This window comes from Schistocerca piceifrons, chromosome 2 (genome assembly GCF_021461385.2).
Source record: "Schistocerca piceifrons isolate TAMUIC-IGC-003096 chromosome 2, iqSchPice1.1, whole genome shotgun sequence".
NCBI classification, from domain to species: domain Eukaryota; kingdom Metazoa; phylum Arthropoda; class Insecta; order Orthoptera; family Acrididae; genus Schistocerca; species Schistocerca piceifrons.
The window spans coordinates 679804937-679823126 of record NC_060139.1 but is presented as its reverse complement, the minus strand read 5'-3'; the positions used below and the strand labels follow the sequence as shown (position 1 = coordinate 679823126).

At 45.4% G+C, this 18190-nt stretch overlaps 1 protein-coding gene across 1 annotated transcript in view; it reads right to left on the bottom strand.

Moving 5' to 3' along the window:
• LOC124775746 (SET domain-containing protein SmydA-8-like) overlaps positions 1-18190 on the bottom strand; it is a 69507-nt gene that overhangs the window by 41136 nt on the left and 10181 nt on the right. The window contains exon 2 of the mRNA XM_047250576.1: positions 12559-13015. Coding sequence (XP_047106532.1) covers positions 12559-13015 — 457 coding nt within the window. The remainder of the gene's footprint in view (positions 1-12558; positions 13016-18190) is intronic.

Below are 18190 nucleotides of genomic sequence, written 5' to 3'. Positions count from 1 at the left end.
TAGCAGTCGCGCGGCTCCGGACTGAGCGCCTAGAACCGCTAGACCACCGGGGCCGGCGCTGCGGTGACAACTGGTGCTGTGGGAATGGTTTCAGCTGAGAAGAGACCAAGATCTGCCTGCACGGTAGCTCAGCGTGTTCGGTCAGAAGGTTTAGCTACCCTCTGTAATAAAAAAAAAAAACTGAGTGAACGGATCAACGAACAACCTGAACGAGTGTCATCGGACGTCCGCCACGAACAAATTCAACGAACAATCTAGAACAAAATGAGATTAAAAAAAAAAGATCTATTGCAAACTGCATACAACAAGAATCCCAGTGGAAAGTGCATGGCTGTTTGCGCATACTAGAGAACGTGCTGCGTGTTCAGCATGTCGACATTCTGCTATACGAAAAAATATAACCTTGGACGACACTGCAATTCCAAACATTGTGACGTGTGTAATAGTGTTCAGGGAGACGAGCCTCTGCAATCAAGTGCAACGTTAAAAGAATCCTTCGGCAATGAGGTAAAGTCGGTTATCTCAATTAACCTTACATCAACTGTTAATATTATTCAAGTTGTAATATAACTGGATTTACTCGACTAGGAATTTGAAGCTACAAATGACGTTGCAGTGAGGGCGAGCTTTAGAAGTGCCCATTTTATTGCTCGTGAAATTCGACTGTTCTCCACCGGGCCGTCGGTGAAAGACTGCCTCGACATTTGTAGTGAATCCGTATGTCCTCTAAGAACAGTAAAATTTCATGCAATTTGTCTGTGTAAACACACAATCGCACGCCGTGTAGAAGACCTTAGTGCAGATGCTGAACGACAGCTAACGGTGAGAGAACAACAATTCTTTGCATATCCTCTGTGACTTGGTGAAACTGCCGACGTTACTGATACAGCACAATTGGCTATATTCTTCCGAGGGGTAGATATAGATTTAAACAAAGCAGAAGAACTTCTTAATTTAGTTGCCATGAGAGACACTTGTACCGACGAAGATATACTCGTATTTAATGCTGTTCAACATGCTGTACTAAGCTGAATCTGCCCTGGAATAAGCTCGTTTCCGCCGCCACTGATGGCACCCCAAATATGGCTGGCTGTAACGTGGGATTTGTGCGACGTCTAAAAACTAAGCTGAGCCCAGGACAGCAGTTCCACTCAGTGCATTGCGTTTTTCATCAAGAGGCACTTTGTGCGAAGACTGTGCAATTTGACAGGATTATGAATGTCGTTGTTACGACTGTAAATTTAACAAGATCTGCAGGATTGAATCAAAGACAGTTTCGAAAGTTAATGTATTCACGCTCACTTCAGAGATATAACCTATCTTTGCCAGATAAGATGGCTGAATAGCGGTAAAACCCTAGAACGTTTCCTTTTGCTTGAACAGATAAATCTTTTTATGGATATGAAAAGAAGGTCCGTTCCTAAGACGTTTAACCATCGATGGGTTGTTAACCTAGCATTTGTTACCGGCATAAAGAGTCATTTGAACCGTGTCAATGCTTCGTTGCATGGAAAAGGTCAGTTAATTGTATCCCTATTTTCTAAATTTCGCGCAATCCAAATGAAACTCGAGATATGGACAGGTCAGTTCCAGGATCGTAATTTCACACATTTTCCGAATGTGACGCGATTCGCAGATAATATTAATAATGACCTTGTTGCGTCGTTTGTTCAGTCTCTCAATAATCTGGATGCAGGATTCGCAAAACGATTCGAGGATTTGAGGTCATTTGAGCCATATTTTGATATTTTCATGTCACCATGCTCTATGGACGTCAGATCTGCGTTCGCTGATGTGCAGTTAGAACTGATAGATCTGCAATGTGATCGCTTCATTAAGGAGAGGTTTAGAATGGCTAATGGCACCATTCAGTTCTATTCTTGCTTTCCACGGGATAGATTCCTTCAACTATTTGCAAAAGCTGCAGCTATAACTTGCTTGTTTGGTTCTACTTATTTATGTGATCAACTTTTCTCAGCCTTAAAGCTTTGCAAATCGAAACATAGATCGCAAATGACAGATAGCCATCTGAGGGCCGTTCTTGCACACCCAAGGTTGTATTTGCCCGGACATTTCCTCGCTTGCAACAAAACGTGGGAAATATGAATCATTTTATATATATACAGGGTGTTACAAAAAGGTACGCCCAAACTTTCAGGAAACATTCCTCACAAACAGATAAAGAAAAGATGTTATGTGGACATGTGTCCGGAAACGCTTAATTTCCATGTTAGAGTTCATTTTAGTTTCGTCCGTATGTACTGCACTTCCTCGATTCACCGCCATGATTTCATACGGGATACACTACCTGTGCTTCTAGAACATGTGCCTTTACAAGTACGACACAACATGTGGTTCATGCACGATGGAGCTCCTGCACATTTCAGTCGAAGTATATATATATATATATATATAATGTCTGCACTTTTGTATGTGGTGTGATTATATACTGTAAGTAATAAAATAGTACATGTAACCTGCAGCCGATGAATGCTTATCACCGCAGGGTTGTATTTTATGCCCAGAATGTACTTAAGCTAGTGTGAGTTAGAACAGCACACACTCAACCCCGAGAAAGGACTCAAACCTCCAGCCACAGTAGCCCCGCGTTTCGAACAGCTCAGCGTTGTTCCGTGCCGCGACGGCGGCCGGCCGCTCACCCACTTCATCTCGCTATACTTTGACGTATGCCTGCTGGTTAGAGCTCCTGTATAACAGGCTGAATCGTCCGAAATGTTTTCCTCATCTCTGAGGATTCAGCATTGTTTACCTTGCGGCTGGTTAACCTATTCACGCAACTTTTTACAATATTACTTGAAAAATATTTGATATTGCGTTTATGAAGTGAACCAAACAGTAATTAATTTTTATAAAGTTATTCAGAATACCATTTTCATATAACAAAAAAATTTAAATATAACAATACACAGCTATAGATAGTGGGCTCGAAACTTGCGTGACAGTTTGTAAAAATTAAATGTAATGAGTTAAGAACTCGTTACCAATGTCATCAAATAAGGGCCTTATGCGGTGACACACCCTGTGGCTATTTATTAGTTTCGCCTGCATATAGCAACGTGTAAAAGATGTATTTATTTTCTATTCAAAAGTATGCGCTTTAAGAAATGCCGCATTTTCATTCCACAGAGGTGGGGAAAGCTATAGTTTCATCTTGCACTGAAACGACCTTTTACTAATAAATCCATCTGTCATTTAACCGGTATTCATTTTAAGTACTTCATGATAGTTTTGTTGCTTGTTGAATTATGGTAAAAGCTATACTCTCTGGAGGTTGTGTTACTTGTGCAGGTTATCTCACAATGACCAATCCGCTATAAAAATATCTCTTTAAGGTCAGTACCGCCATTATACTGTTGTTTATTTACAGTGTTACATTTACACTTAACGCAATCATGATTTCGGCTTTAAAGTGCCATTATCAAGTGTTTTAAGTGTTATATATTACCTAACATGGCATACTGTCGTATTAAAATACACTGTTAGACACACTGTCTAACAGTCGATATATCAGCAGAGCCTACTGCTTTGTTTCATTACCGAGTACACCATCTTGACTCAAGATTCATGGTACATGGCGCTGTAATCGAAAAATATCAAGCGTGCCTGTTTCTCCAATTAAGATTCGATGAATTTGCTTCTACATTGCATTTACGATGTAAATGTAAGTCTTTGTGTCCTAACGGTTTATATTTATGTTCAAAAAGTAGTTGAATGTTGCAAATTAGATTGTACAGTACAGTATTATTCGGCGTTTCAGTATCTGGCTAGAAAATAAGCTCAGCCCTGTATCAGGCAGCTGGCCGCAGAATTTCATAATTGCGAGATTTCGTTCACTTTGTGTTACTTGAGCGAGTATCTACAATCGCGACACGAAACGGCAGCGTTTCATCACGTTAGCAGGTCAGGCGGAAAGCAGCAGACCATAGCTTTGTGCGAACTGGGTAGCTAGCATCAACAGGAGCTTAGTAAAGCAATACGACTGAGAAGTATCACGTCACCTTGTTACGTGAAGTAAGGGACCGCGCCGCTAACGCAAGAAGTCGTACTGAATATTTTTACGGACCAGTCTGTTGGTGTAACAAATGTGATAAGCAAATAGGGCGCGATATGAATCGCTGATACGTTCGGAAATCCTATGCGCTCATTACAAGTGACGTTGGGTCAACACCAGCCGATATTTCACACTATACGAGGTGCGGCTAGAAAAAAACCGGACTGATGCTGGAAAAAACATTTATTTACAATTATTTACAATTTCATGTTATCTCCTTCAATGTACTCTCCTCCTCGGTCTCTACACCGCTCCATACGAATTTTCCACTGTTCATAGCAATGCTGCAGATCATTTTCGGTAAGTCCATACATTACTTCCGTCGCTTTTTCTTTTACTGCTTCAACAGTCTCAAATCTAGTTCCTTTCAAAGCTGACTTGACTTTAGGGAAAAGAAAAAAGTCACAGGGGGCCAAATCAGGTGAGTAGGGTGGATGATCTAAGATGGGAATGTTGTGTTTTGCCAAAAACGTCTTCACTGACAACGCACTGTGAGCTGGGGCATTGTCTTGGTGAAGGATCCATGACTTTTTTTCTCCACAAATCGTTCCGTTTTCTCCGTACTCGCTCTCGTAGGGTAGCCAGGACGCTAATGTAGTAATGCTGATTCACTGTTTGTCCCTCTGGTACCCAATCAATGTGCACAATCCCTTTGATGTCAAAAAAACAATCATCATTGCCTTGAATTTCGATTTTGACATTCGTGCTTTTTTTTCTCGTGGAGAACCAGGAGTTTTCCAATGCATCGATTGGCGTTTAGTTTCGGGATCGTAAGTAAAAAACCACGATTCATCGCAAGTAATAACATTTTGTAAGAAGGTGGGATCACTTTCAATGTTTTCCAGGATGTCAGAACAAATCATTCTTCGGCGTTCCTTCTGTTCAATTGTGAGACACTTTGGAACCATTTTTGAACACACTTTGTTCATGTTGAAACTTTCATGAAGAATCTGCCTAACACTTTCCTTGTCAACTCCTGTTAACTCAGACACTGCTCTGATTGTTAAACGGCGATCTTGTCGAACAAGTTTACCGATTTTTTCAATGTTTGCATCAGTTTTTGCTGACAATGGTCTGCCAGTGAGAGTGTCATCACTGGTGTCTTCGCGGCCATCTTTAAATCGTTTAAACCACTCAAACACTTGTGTTCGCGATAAACAATCATCGCTGTACACTTGTTGTAACATTACAAACGTTTCACTTGCAGATTTTCCTAGTTTGAAACAAAATTTGATGTTAACACGCTGTTCTTTCTGTACACTCAACATTTTCCGACGCACAGACAAAACGTCAACTACTTAAAACAGACGCCACGGGCAGACTGAGTGCAGGAGGCAGATGAAACTCGAGCAGTAGGCGGAGCGAGAGTCACGTGACAGGCCACGCGACTTTCAGCCTTATTGAATTCGTTTTATTGTTTCACCAGTACTAGTCCGGTTTTTTTCTAGCCACACCTCGTATATACTCCAGCATTTGAGTTCAGGAAGGAGTTGGTCAGAAGGATCGATGGTGCACAGGACGAGCGTTTTCGATTCGCTGACAGGGAATTAACGCTGGGTATAAGTCTGTTGTAGATTTCCTGTTCGTACTCAACACCACCAACAGCCGTCAGAGAGGTGTCTTCCTCCCTGTAAGCACCAGTAACGAGTTCGGCGCTGCTGACGGCTTCCAACGCAGATGGGAAGGCCTGTAGGTCCTCCGTGTCGACTTGAGCCAGGGCACCAGCGTTCCTGACACCAGCGGAGCCACGCGGCCTACCTGCACGGCAGGCCATGGTCGGCGCACTTCTCGACGACATGACAACCGTCGTCTGGTTCAAAGAGCAGAGATCAGCCACAGTTACTGAGGGACCTCCTAGGCCGGCGTGTGTAAGCCACATACGCACGCGCCACCTCCTTCGAGTGCGGAGGGTGGAGACGCAGCATCCACTAACCGAGTAGCTGCCGGGCGCTCGCTGCGCACCCGCACAGGCTGTGACAGAGGACCGCCGTAGCATCGCTAGAGGGGAGATGTATTTGCAGAAACAAATGGTTAAAAATCACTCTTCTTTTACTGCGCCCACTGGCGTACACGGGTTACAACCATCTCCTCGTTCCTGAGGAACCGGCAAGAGGCGAACTGGGGGAGTGCCTCCTGACACACCATCTATCTGCCACGCCTCCGAGTAGTCGCCACCTGCATCGTGATCCAGGAACAACGACGTGAATGTAATGGTTTTCTGTGCCCATCGGATGCTTGATTTCGGTGAGGCGCCTTGCCTCCCACACGGTTGGGATGCTTGATTTCGGCGAGTATCCATGATAGATGCGCCTGTCGCTATCATTTCCTGGACATTTTACCTTCTTGCGATGGTTGTGGCTTGTATTCCTCCAGTAGCCGCGCAAGAGTTGAGGCGGTTGGATGGAAACGAACACGGGAAACAATCACGCTGAGGCAGGCCACCGAAACCAAACATTTGGGGACTCAGCACAGTCAACCCATAGGGAATAGAAAACTATGTTACGATACAAATAGCTTATTCGCCAGAAACGTCAATGTCTAGCCTTATCATTTGTGCGGTACGGTACAATCACATTTGCAACACCGAAGTAACGTTTGAATATCAGTTTCAAAGGTTTACATTTTCATAGTAAATGAAATGTAGAAACAAATGTGTCGTCTCTTAATTCCAAACGCAGGAAAACTTGATATTTTTCGATTGTACGTAGTTACAGCTACCACGAATGGAAAACAGAGGTTTGAGTAAGGTGTATGTACTTTTTTGCGTAGAATCAGAATATGCTATAAAAATGGACGGTTTCCATTTGAAAATACATAGTTAACACCGCCCACGAAGGAGGGATGGTCAGGGGATGGCCAGTTATAGCACAGACGTCCCCCTTACTAATATTATCTTTTCACCTAGAACTTTTTTTTCATATGGTGCATTTGTTTTCGTGATATTTAGATGTCTCAAGTTAAAACAAACACCCTATATATTAGGTTCTGCAGCTGAAGTTGTTGCCAATGAATGAACGAAAGTTGCAGCAAAGGAAGGAGTGTTACAAAATATGGACTGTGACCAAGAAAGAGACAAAAGCGTTTTATGGCACTTGACAAAAGCGAGGTCACACTTCAAAAAATGGTTTCGTCACAGCCACAAGTGTGGACACAGGCAAAGAGATTGCTGTTGCTATTATGTCCAAATTTTGTAGTGTCCAGAAAGACAAAAGCAGCTTCATTTAGACAATTGTACAGGAAATTGCAGTGGCACAAATGAACCCAGGGAACCGGCAGGAGTGAACAAATTTTCTCAGCACTCTCAGCTATATTATGAAGTACAGTGCATCAGTTACTCAGGGGATGGAGACTGCAAACCCTTTAATGAAGTTGTGGCATCCAGCCCAAATGGGGACAGGGTATAAATAAAGAAACTTGAGTGTGTGAAGCACGTGCAAAAGAGAGTGGGGAACCATCTTCAAAAACTTAAATGGCCGCTAGGTAAAATTTACCTTAGTAATAGGAAACCAATCGGTGGCAAGGACTGACTGACAATGCCAACTATAGAGACATTTTAAGATTATTATGGTTTAGCAATTAAGCAAATACTCATTACATAGAAGCAATAAAGAAAGCTGTGTGGACAGTGTATTTTCATACACTGTTTAACGATGATAAACCGCGTCATGGACTGCGCTTGGCAGGTATGGATAGATGGTGGAAATACAATAACGACTTAGTAACTGGTGATAAACATATTCATCGGAACAGTCTTCCTATTGCGTTTGTGGAAGCACTAAAGCCGGTTTTCGAAGGCCTGGCAGACACTGATCTACTTCGGAAATGTTTGCAAGGCAGGACACAAAATACACTCCCGGAAATTGAAATAAGAACACCGTGAATTCATTGTCCCAGGAAGGGGAAACTTTATTGACACATTCCTGGGGTCAGATACATCACATGATCACACTGACAGAACCACAGGCACATAGACACAGGCAACAGAGCATGCACAATGTCGGCACTAGTACAGTGTATAGCCACCTTTCGCAGCAATGCAGGCTGCTATTCTCCCATGGAGACGATCGTAGAGATGCTGGATGTAGTCCTGTGGAACGGCTTGCCATGCCATTTCCACCTGGCGCCTCAGTTGGACCAGCGTTCGTGCTGGACGTGCAGACCGCGTGAGACGACGCTTCATCCAGTCCCAAACATGCTCAATGGGGGACAGATCCGGAGATCTTGCTGGCCAGGGTAGTTGACTTACACCTTCTAGAGCACGTTGGGTGGCACGGGATACATGCGGACGTGCATTGTCCTGTTGGAACAGCAAGTTCCCTTGCCGGTCTAGGAATGGTAGAACGATGGGTTCGATGACGGTTTGGATGTACCGTGCACTATTCAGTGTCCCCTCGACGATCACCAGTGGTGTACGGCCAGTGTAGGAGATCGCTCCCCACACCATGATGCCGGGTGTTGGCCCTGTGTGCCTCGGTCGTATGCAGTCCTGATTGTGGCGCTCACCTGCACGGCGCCAAACACGCATACGACCATCATTGGCACCAAGGCAGAAGCGACTCTCATCGCTGAAGACGACACGTCTCCATTCGTCCCTCCATTCACGCCTGTCGCGACACCACTGGAGGCGGGCTGCACGATGTTGGGGCGTGAGCGGAAGACGGCCTAACGGTGTGCGGGACCGTAGCCCAGCTTCATGGAGACGGTTGCGAATGGTCCTCGCCGATTCCCCAGGAGCAACAGTGTCCCTAATTTGCTGGGAAGTGGCGGTGCGGTCCCCTACGGCACTGCGTAGGATCCTACGGTCTTGGCGTGCATCCATGCGTCGCTGCGGTCCGGTCCCAGGTCGACGGGCACGTGCACCTTCCGCCGACCACTGGCGACAACATCGATGTACTGTGGAGACCTCATGCCCCACGTGTTGAGCAATTCGGCGGTACGTCCACCCGGCCTCCCGCATGCCCACTATACGCCCTCGCTCAAAGTCCGTCAACTGCACATACGGTTCACGTCCACGCTGTCGCGGCATGCTACCAGTGTTAAAGACTGCGATGGAGCTCCGTATGCCACGGCAAACTGGCTGACACTGACGGCGGCGGTGCACAAATGCTGCGCAGCTAGCGCCATTCGACGGCCAACACCGCGGTTCCTGGTGTGTCCGCTGTGCCGTGCGTGTGATCATTGCTTGTACAGCCCTCTCCCAGTGTCCGGAGCAAGTATGGTGGGTCTGACACACCGGTGTCAATGTGTTCTATTTTCCATTTCCAGGAGTGTACAAACGGATCTGCGAACAATGTTATTTCCGCTTGCTTATCCATGTGTTGTCCGCCCCGGTAGCTGAGTGGTCAGCGCGACAGAATGTCAATCCTACTGGCCCGGGTTCGATTCCCGGCTGCGTCGGAGATTTTCTCCGCTCAGGGACTGGGTGTTGTGTTGTCCTAATCATCATTTCATCCCGACCGACGCGCAATTCGCCGAAGTGGCGTCAAATCCAAAGACTTGCAGCCGGCGAAAGGTCTACCCGACGAACGCCCTAGTCACACGACATTTACATTTAACCATGTGTTTGTGAGCATGTACACTGAACACTTTGTGCCGCACGATGCCACTGCTACTTTCAGTCAACGCAACACTAGTGCAAGTGAAGCGCTGCAATCTCTACGATCAGGCGCGAGCTGTCGCACTGTTGAGGGGATGGGAACTTTGGGTAGCGAGAGTGAGAAATTCAGAAAACAAGCTGAAGATGTATAAGAGGGATGCAAGTCGATCCAGAAGAACTGCCAAGGGTAAATTACAATTGGAAGTTGAAGAGAGCCCTGGTCGTGCAAGCTATGCTGTAGGCATGTTTTGATACCTCAACTTTGGACTCCATAGTCCATAAGTTTATTTTTTCAATACAAACGGCACATATTCTAAATCTCTTCTCGACATACTCAAACATTGTTTTGCGTCACGTGACGTTATTTTTAATACGAATGAGGATGTTTTTAACACTTTATCGGGAAAATAGGACTGAAATGTAGAATGAATTTTATCCATAGTGGATGCTGTCGAACTCCGTGACTGCTCCTTTATGGGGTTGTAGAAATTTAGAAGAAAAAGTCAAGCTCAGAGAGAAAATTGTATCTTCCCTTGTAAGAGATAGTACTAAATTCATGTAACTACAGCAGGTACACAAGGATTGTATCTACGGCCACTTCGATTTCGAATCTTTCGACTGCAAAGTTTCCGAGATAATTTACCAGATGGTTATATTAGGTTGGTGCGTACGTTCTCAGCGTTTTCCCGTAAGTTTAAATACAATATATTCTCGTAACGGAGAGTTTGGTCATCAATAATATATACTCCTTCACCATTTATAGTAGTGTGCCAACGCTGTGGTAGCTTTTCGATTCCACAACTGCAGAAATCAGGTGGTTTTGAGGCAAAGAACTCGTCGAGCCTTGTTCGGATCTCATTTTCATCCGGGAAGGAAGTCTCTTGAGGGTTGTTCAATTGAAAGAGGAAAAGCTGAAAATCTGAGGGTGCAAGATAAAGTAAATAAGGTGGGTGCAGAAAATGCTGCCCAACTAAACTCCTATCTAGTGTTTTTTGCCAGTCTAGCAGAATGCAAGTGGGCGTTGTTGTGCATTACTATCACTTCTGGATGTAGTTTTTGGGATTGCGTCCGCAATACACCTCATTTGTTGACAATAAATGTCAGCAGGGACGGTTACAGCTCGGGGAAGCTGTTCGTACTACACATCGGCGCTGTTGCACCACATGCACAACGTTATCTTTTATGGATGCGGCAGTTACTGCTTTGCATAATCCGACCCACTCGTTTCTTTTCATTAATTTAGCATAAAGACACGATAGCAAGGGGCGGCTCTGTTCACACCCAGTTGATGACAACCAAGCAGAGTTGAACCTATGACCTCCCGTTGATTTTTGTGATTTTGGCTTAGAGCATGGGGTACCATACACGCGAATTTTAAGCCTCTACATTGCTTGCAAATATCGCAGTATGGTGGAACGATCACAGTTCATCACATTTGCCAGTTCGCGAGTACAAAGATGTGTATCAGGGTGGATTAATTCGCTTAAACGATCTTCATAGAAGTCCGAAGGTCTTCCTGAACGTGGAGAGTCACTAATATCAAAAAGATTCTCTTTAAAACGAAAGAACCATGTCCTGGCCGCGGTCTGACCAATGACATTATCCCCATACAAGACGCAAATGTTTCCTGCTGTCTCCACTGCTGTGACCCCTGTACTGAAGTCAAACAAGCATGTCGGAAGCGTTCCGATTTTTCCACTTGGCACTCATTTTTACGTCCTCAGCTTCTCACACAACCTCCAAACGACAAAATGATAATATGTAAACTGAAATACCAAATGTGAACTAAAAGTACAAAATTACAATCGATAAATAAATCGACAGCAAAAGGAATACCAAAATGTAAAACAAAAACGCTACGAACTTATGTGCCAAACTAGTCACTGAAATGCACCTACTCGAGGAGATACAGTGGGGGCTGTAATTATCGTATGGCGGAGAAACTTACGCGTTAATGCAGAACCGATTTACGCTGGAAAAAAAATAGTTCCAATTTTGGCCAGCAGGTGCAAATCCTGCGCCGTGCAGCATCTCGTCGACGTCTCCGATGCCTGTATTGAGGAAATTGTGTAAAGGATGGAGCCGGCCGTTGATTCCGAGCGGTTCTAGGTGCTTCAGTCTGGAACCACGCAACCGCTACGATCGCAAGTACGAATCCTGCCTCGGTCATGGGTGTGTGTGAAGTCGTTAGGTTAGTTAGGTTTAAGTAGTTCTAAGTTCTAGGGGACTGATGACCTCAGATGTTAAGTCGCAGAGTGCTCAGAGCCACTTTCCTTTGATCAGTCCCCCAGAACTTAGAACTAGTTAAACCTAACTAACCTAAGGACATCACACACATCCATGACCGAGGCAGGATTCGTAATTGCGATCGTAGCGGTTGCGTGGTTCCAGACTGTAGCGCCTGGAACCGCTCGGCCATCCCGGTAATTAGAGCCCACACTGGTATCCGTTGGCAGCTGTCCTTTATTATAGCCATTCGGTGTCTTATACACAACCTAATTTTACGTAATCCAAACAGGGCATTTCGTTTCCCTTAACTCGGTTTGCCACCTTCCATGCTATCCGGGCACTGGGCCTGATCGTCACTGTGTGACCATCGCTTACTCGTGGCTCCCATTTCCCCGGCCTAAGGCGCTGCAGTCATGGACTGTGCGGCTGGTCCTGGCGGAGGTTCGAGTCCTCTCTCGGGCATGGGTGTGTGTGTGTGTGTGTTTGTCCTTAGGATAATTTAGGTTAAGTAGTGTGTCAGCTTAGGGACTGATGAACATAGCAGTTAAGTCCCATAAGATTTTACACACATTTGAACATTTTTATCATTTCCGTCACACCGCTAGAGATAGTGCTTGCATATGAGGTGAAACGTTTGCTTTGAGCCTGGAGGGCTACTCACGTGTAGGCGTTGGTGCCGGGCCCGCGCTGGTCCTCGTGCGCTTGCATGTCCGCGAGCAGCTGCCAGCGGCGCGGGTGCCTCTTCTGCAGCAGCAGGCAGCGCAGCGGCGTGACGGCGGCGAGCAGCCAACCGGCGCGACCCGCGGACAGCCGCAGCAGCCGGCACTCTGCCGCGTGGTCGGGCGCGCCCGCGGCGGCGCACGGCGCGCACAGCGGCCACAGGCAGCGCGGGCAGCGCGCGAGAGCGGCGGCCTCGGGCGGCAGCGGCAGCAGGCAGCCCAGGCAGGCCGGCGGCTCGTCAGCGGCGCGGTGCACGCGCGGGCCCACCACCAGCGGCGCGTCGCCCAGCACCGCCGCGCCAGCCTCCACGTCGCGCGTCGCCACCAGGTGCCGGCCCAGCTCCGTGCTCGTGCGCACCTGCCGCCACAGAGACACTACGTCACGACGACAACAGGCGACTGTAATCCAACGGTAATTTGTCCGTTGTAATCGACAAAACTTGGAGGCAGGCAGGCACAGGTAAAGAGAGCGTACTTCGCCAGAACTAGCCTGTTGTTGCTGCGGTCTTCAGTCCAGAGACTGGGTTGATGCAGCTCTCCAAGCTGCTCTATCCTGTGCAAGCTTCTTATTTCCAAGTAACTACTACACCCTACATCCTGCTTGGTGTATTCATCTCTTGGTCTCCCTCTACGATTTTTACTGTCCACACTGCCCTCCAATACTAAATTGGTGATCCCTTGATGCGTCAGAACATGTCCTACTAACCGATCCCGTCTCCTAGACAAGTTGTGCCACAAATCCCTCTTCTCCCCAATTCTATTCAGTACCTCCTCATTAGTTACGTTATCTATCCATCTAATCTTCAGCATTCTTCTGTAGCACCACATTTCGAAAGACTCTATTCTCTTCTTGTCTAAACTATTTATCGTCCACGTTTCACATCTATACATAGCCACACTCCATACAAATACTTTGAGAAAAGGCTTCCTGACACTTAAATCTATACTCGATGTTAACAAATTTCTCTTTGTCGAAACGCTTTCCTTGCCATAGCCAGTCTACATTTTATATCCTCTCTACTTCGACCATCATTAGTTATTTTGCTGCCCAAATAGCAAAACTCATCTACTACTTTAACTGTCTCATTTCCTAATCTAATTCCTCAGAGCACCTGATTTATTTAGACTACGTTCCACTACCCTCGTTATGCTTTTGTTGATGTTCATCTTATATCCTCCTTTCAAGACACTGTCTATTCCGTTCAACTTCTCTTCCATGTCCTTCGCTGTGTCTAACAGAATTACAACGTCATCGGCAAAGCACAAAGTTTTTTTCTTCCTTCTCCGTAGATTTTAATTCCTACTCCAATTTTTTTCTTTTGTTTCCTTTACTACTTGCTCAATTTATAGATTGAATGACATCGGGGATGGGCTACAACCCTCTCTCTCCCTTCCCAACCACTGCTTCCCTTTCATGCCCCTCGACTCTTACAACTGCCATCTGGTTTCTGTACAAATTGTAAATAACCTTTCGCTCCCTGTATTTCACGCCTGCGATCTTCAGAATCTGAAATAAAGTATTCCAATCAACATTGTCAAAAGCTTTCTCTATGTCTACTAATGCTAGAAACGTAGGTCTGCCTTTCCTTAGTCTATCTTCTAAGTCGTAGGGTCAAATGGTTCAAATGGCTCTGAGCACTATGGGACTTAACATCTGTGGTCATCACTCCCCTAGAACTTAGAACTACTTAAACCTAACTAACCTAAGGACATCACACACATCCATGCCCGAGGCGGGATTCGAGCCTGCGACCGTAGCGGTCACGCGGTTCCAGACTGAAGCGCCTAGAACCGCACGGCTACACCGGCCGGCAGTCGTAGGGTCAGTATTGCCTCATGTGTTCTAACATTTCTACGGAATCCAAAGTGATCTTCCCCAAGGTCGGCTTCTACCAGTTTTTCCATTCGTCTGTAAGGAATTCGTGTCACTACTTTGCAGCCGTGACTAATTAAACTGATAGTTCGGTAGTTTTCACACCTGTTAACATCTGCTTTCTTTCGATTGGAATTATTATATTCATCTTCAAGTCTGAGGGTATTTGTCCTGTCTCATACATCTTGATCACCAGATGGTAGAGTTTTGTCGGGGTTCGCTCTACCAAGGCTATTAGTAGTTCTAACGGAAGGTTGTCCACTCCCAAGGACTTGTTTCGACTTAGATCTTTCAGTGCCCTGTCACATTCTTCACGAAGTATCATATCTCCCATTTCATTTTCACCTACGTCATCTTCCATTTCCGTACTATAACCCTCAAGTACATCACCCTTGTATAGGCCCTCTATATACTCCTTCCATCTTTCTGCTTTCCCTTCTTTGCTTAGAACTGGTTTTCCGTCTGAGCTCCTGATATTTATGCAACTGGTTCTCTTTTCTACAAAGGTCTCTTTAATTTTCCTGTAGACAGTATCTATCTTACCCCTAGTGATATATGCCTCTACAACTTTACATCTGTCCTCTAGCCATCCCTGCTTAACAGTTTTGTACTTTCTGTCGATCTCATTTTTGAGACGTTTGTATTCCTTCTTGCATGCTTCATCAATGCATTTTTATATTGTCTCCTTTCATCAATTAAATTCATTATCTCTACTGTTACCGAAGGATTTTTACTAGACCTCGTCTTTCTACCTACTTGATCCTCTGCTGCCTTCACTATTTCATCTGTCAAATCTACCCATTCTTCTCCTACTGTATTTATTTTCCTTGTTCTTGTCCATCGTTCTTTAATGCTCTTTCTGAAAATCTCTACAACCTCTGGGTCTTTCTGTTTATCCACGTCCCATCTCCTTAAGTTCCCAACTATTCGCAGTTTCTTCAGTTTAGAACTAGCCTCCTAAAGTCAAACTTCCCTTTATCTTCACAACACACTTTGACTGAGTTAATTTCGATACCCCGCTTTTCCCAAATTTCGAAATTTAGCCATTCTCGAACCTCTGACATGCATCGTTATGTACTGATGAGCCAAGACCTCTCGGAACCGACTTCACAACCTCTGGCCGGGATAGCTGCCTGTAGAAATTTGCTGCCAGAGCCAGAATACTTCTGAGCCTGCGTGGTGTAAGCCTCTGTCCGCCGCGGTCCCATCATGGGTGAGGGCGGAGCCCAGTCATAACAAATGTGGGAGGTAGGGGTCGGGGGAAGCAAATCTACCATAAACAGTCGCCGCCAAGATCTAGTAGTGTATTGTTGTCGTCAACTTCTACCGACACCGAAATATATTATGCGCCAGCCGGCGGCCCGATATTTGTCACCCAGCCCCTTTCACACCTACCCAGTACCTCCGCTGCTGCTGACCTGATGCTGCCGGAAACTGAACTAGCGCCATACAGCTGGGATCGGCTCCGAGGTGACTCTAACCGTCCTCTGACGTCCCCAAGGGATCTCGGGTCTGCGACCAGCGCGTCAGCATGCCACACGCTTACCGCAGAAAGTTGTTCTACAATCGGGCCTGTGGTTTGCCAACGACAGTCTTGACTTACAAGGAGAACACGGTATGAGCCGTAATCCAACTTCCCAGAAACTTTCTCAGTGGAAGAAGAGTCAAAATAAGCGAGCACGTGTCTCATCTAATCAATAGACACTCTATCGTTTTTGAGAAAACGATGGCCCAAGTTTTCGAATAATGTAGATGCATTTTAGCTCACGACAGTCTAAGACGCCTCCCACTTTTGCGCCCTATGTTCGAAATCCGATTATTGCTGTTGCTTATTTCATTTATTTGTTTATTTTTCCAATTTATTTACCCACGACTGTAGGAAACATAGAAATCTTGAACACCACGACCATCATGGGAAGGCAGGTTTGCCACAGTGACATTTCTTCACATGAGTCTCACTTCGGAAAGCAACGTTAACGTTGCTGGAGATTTTACATGTTGGCAGTAATTCCGCGGCAAACCTAGCATAACAGGTCACTTCTCCGAAAATTGGCGCTTGCAGCTGATTATGAATGAATATACACTACAGGTATTTCACCGGAACAGTTTCAAATAATTTTCTCACTCATTTCTTTTAATTCGTTCATTAGACACACAACTATTAGGCTAACAAGGATAACGTTATTTCAATATATTAGGTTAGTTCATAAGACCGTAGCGTTTTTGCTTTGCATGGTGGTATTCCGGTTGGTATCGGTTTATTTATCGCTTGCGATTTTTCGTTTGTAGTTCACTTCTTGTATTTGAGATTACAAATTTTCATTGTATCATTCGGAGATAGTAACTGGATCTGTGGACACCAAGTAGAGAAATCGGAACATCAGACGCATTCTCCCGTTTGAGTTCAATAGAGAGGCGACAGCAGCGTGGACAGCCACGAACTTTGGCGCCGTGTATGGGGTAACGCCATGGGACTGAGCACGACAGGAAAATGATTTTCTCCTTTCAAGGACGATTGTTTTGATATAAGTGACCCTCCACATTGATGAATACCTTCAGGGTTCGATGAAAATGGTTTAAGCGAAATAATGAACAATGATTCGCGTCATTGTACTCGAGTACTGGTAAATTTGGTGAACCGTGACAGTCCACCATCGTCCGACATTTTCATGTAATGGGTAAGGTTCAAAAATCAGGTGTATGGATACTGAATCCTCTAAGTCAAAAGCACAAAAACCAGCGGATGGCCATACGTGCAGCCCTGCTCACTCGTCATCAGTTGGTTCGCGACCAACACCGACCATTTCCTTCCTACATCGTTACCGGTGACGATAAATGGTGTCTTTATGCTAACATAAGGGAAAGAAAGGAATGACTGAGGCCAAAGGAAGCAGCAACTAACCGTACAAAGACCTGTGCGCATCCACGACAGATAATGTTTTGTATCTGACGGAACAGCGACGGTGCTGTGTACCATGGATTGCTTCCCCGAGACTTAATCATCATTGCTGACATTTATTGTCAAAAAGTGAGACGTCTTGCAGACGCAGTCCAGAAAAAAGACCCGGAAGACTGCGTCAAGTGATGCTACTGTAAGTCCAAGAGCCTGCCTGCATTTTGCTGGACTCAAATAAATCCCTGTACGTGTGTTTGGTCGGGTAGTCATTCCGCACCCACCTTGTTCACCCGATCTTGCGCCTTCAGATTTTCATGTTTTCGGCTGTCAACAGTAAAATCTTCAAGGAACTTCCTTTCCGAATTAAAATGCTATTCGAACGTGGCTCGACGATTTTTGCTCCTCAAAAGCATGTAATTTCTACAGAATTGAAACGTTGCCACAACGTTGGCAAACTGTTGTAAATAGTAAAGGAAACTATCTTATCGATTACTAAAGTCTCTGTTATGCGTACATGTTGTGTTTATTAAAGTTGTGGGAAACGCTACAAAGGTATGCACCAAACTAATACATTGGAAAACACTGATGTAGTAATCTTCTACGGACATGACTAGATGTAGTCATCTGGTTTCGAACGAGGGGCACAAAAGTGAGAAGCCGCGATGCTGCTCACTGTACCACAGCTTCAGGTGGACCATGTTTTCACTAAAAGGTACAGAAAGTACCTCAATAAACTCTGACCATCGTTTCTCAGAAATGGATAAACCGAAACGTGTTCATCTGTTTTGGCTCCTCATACACTGAA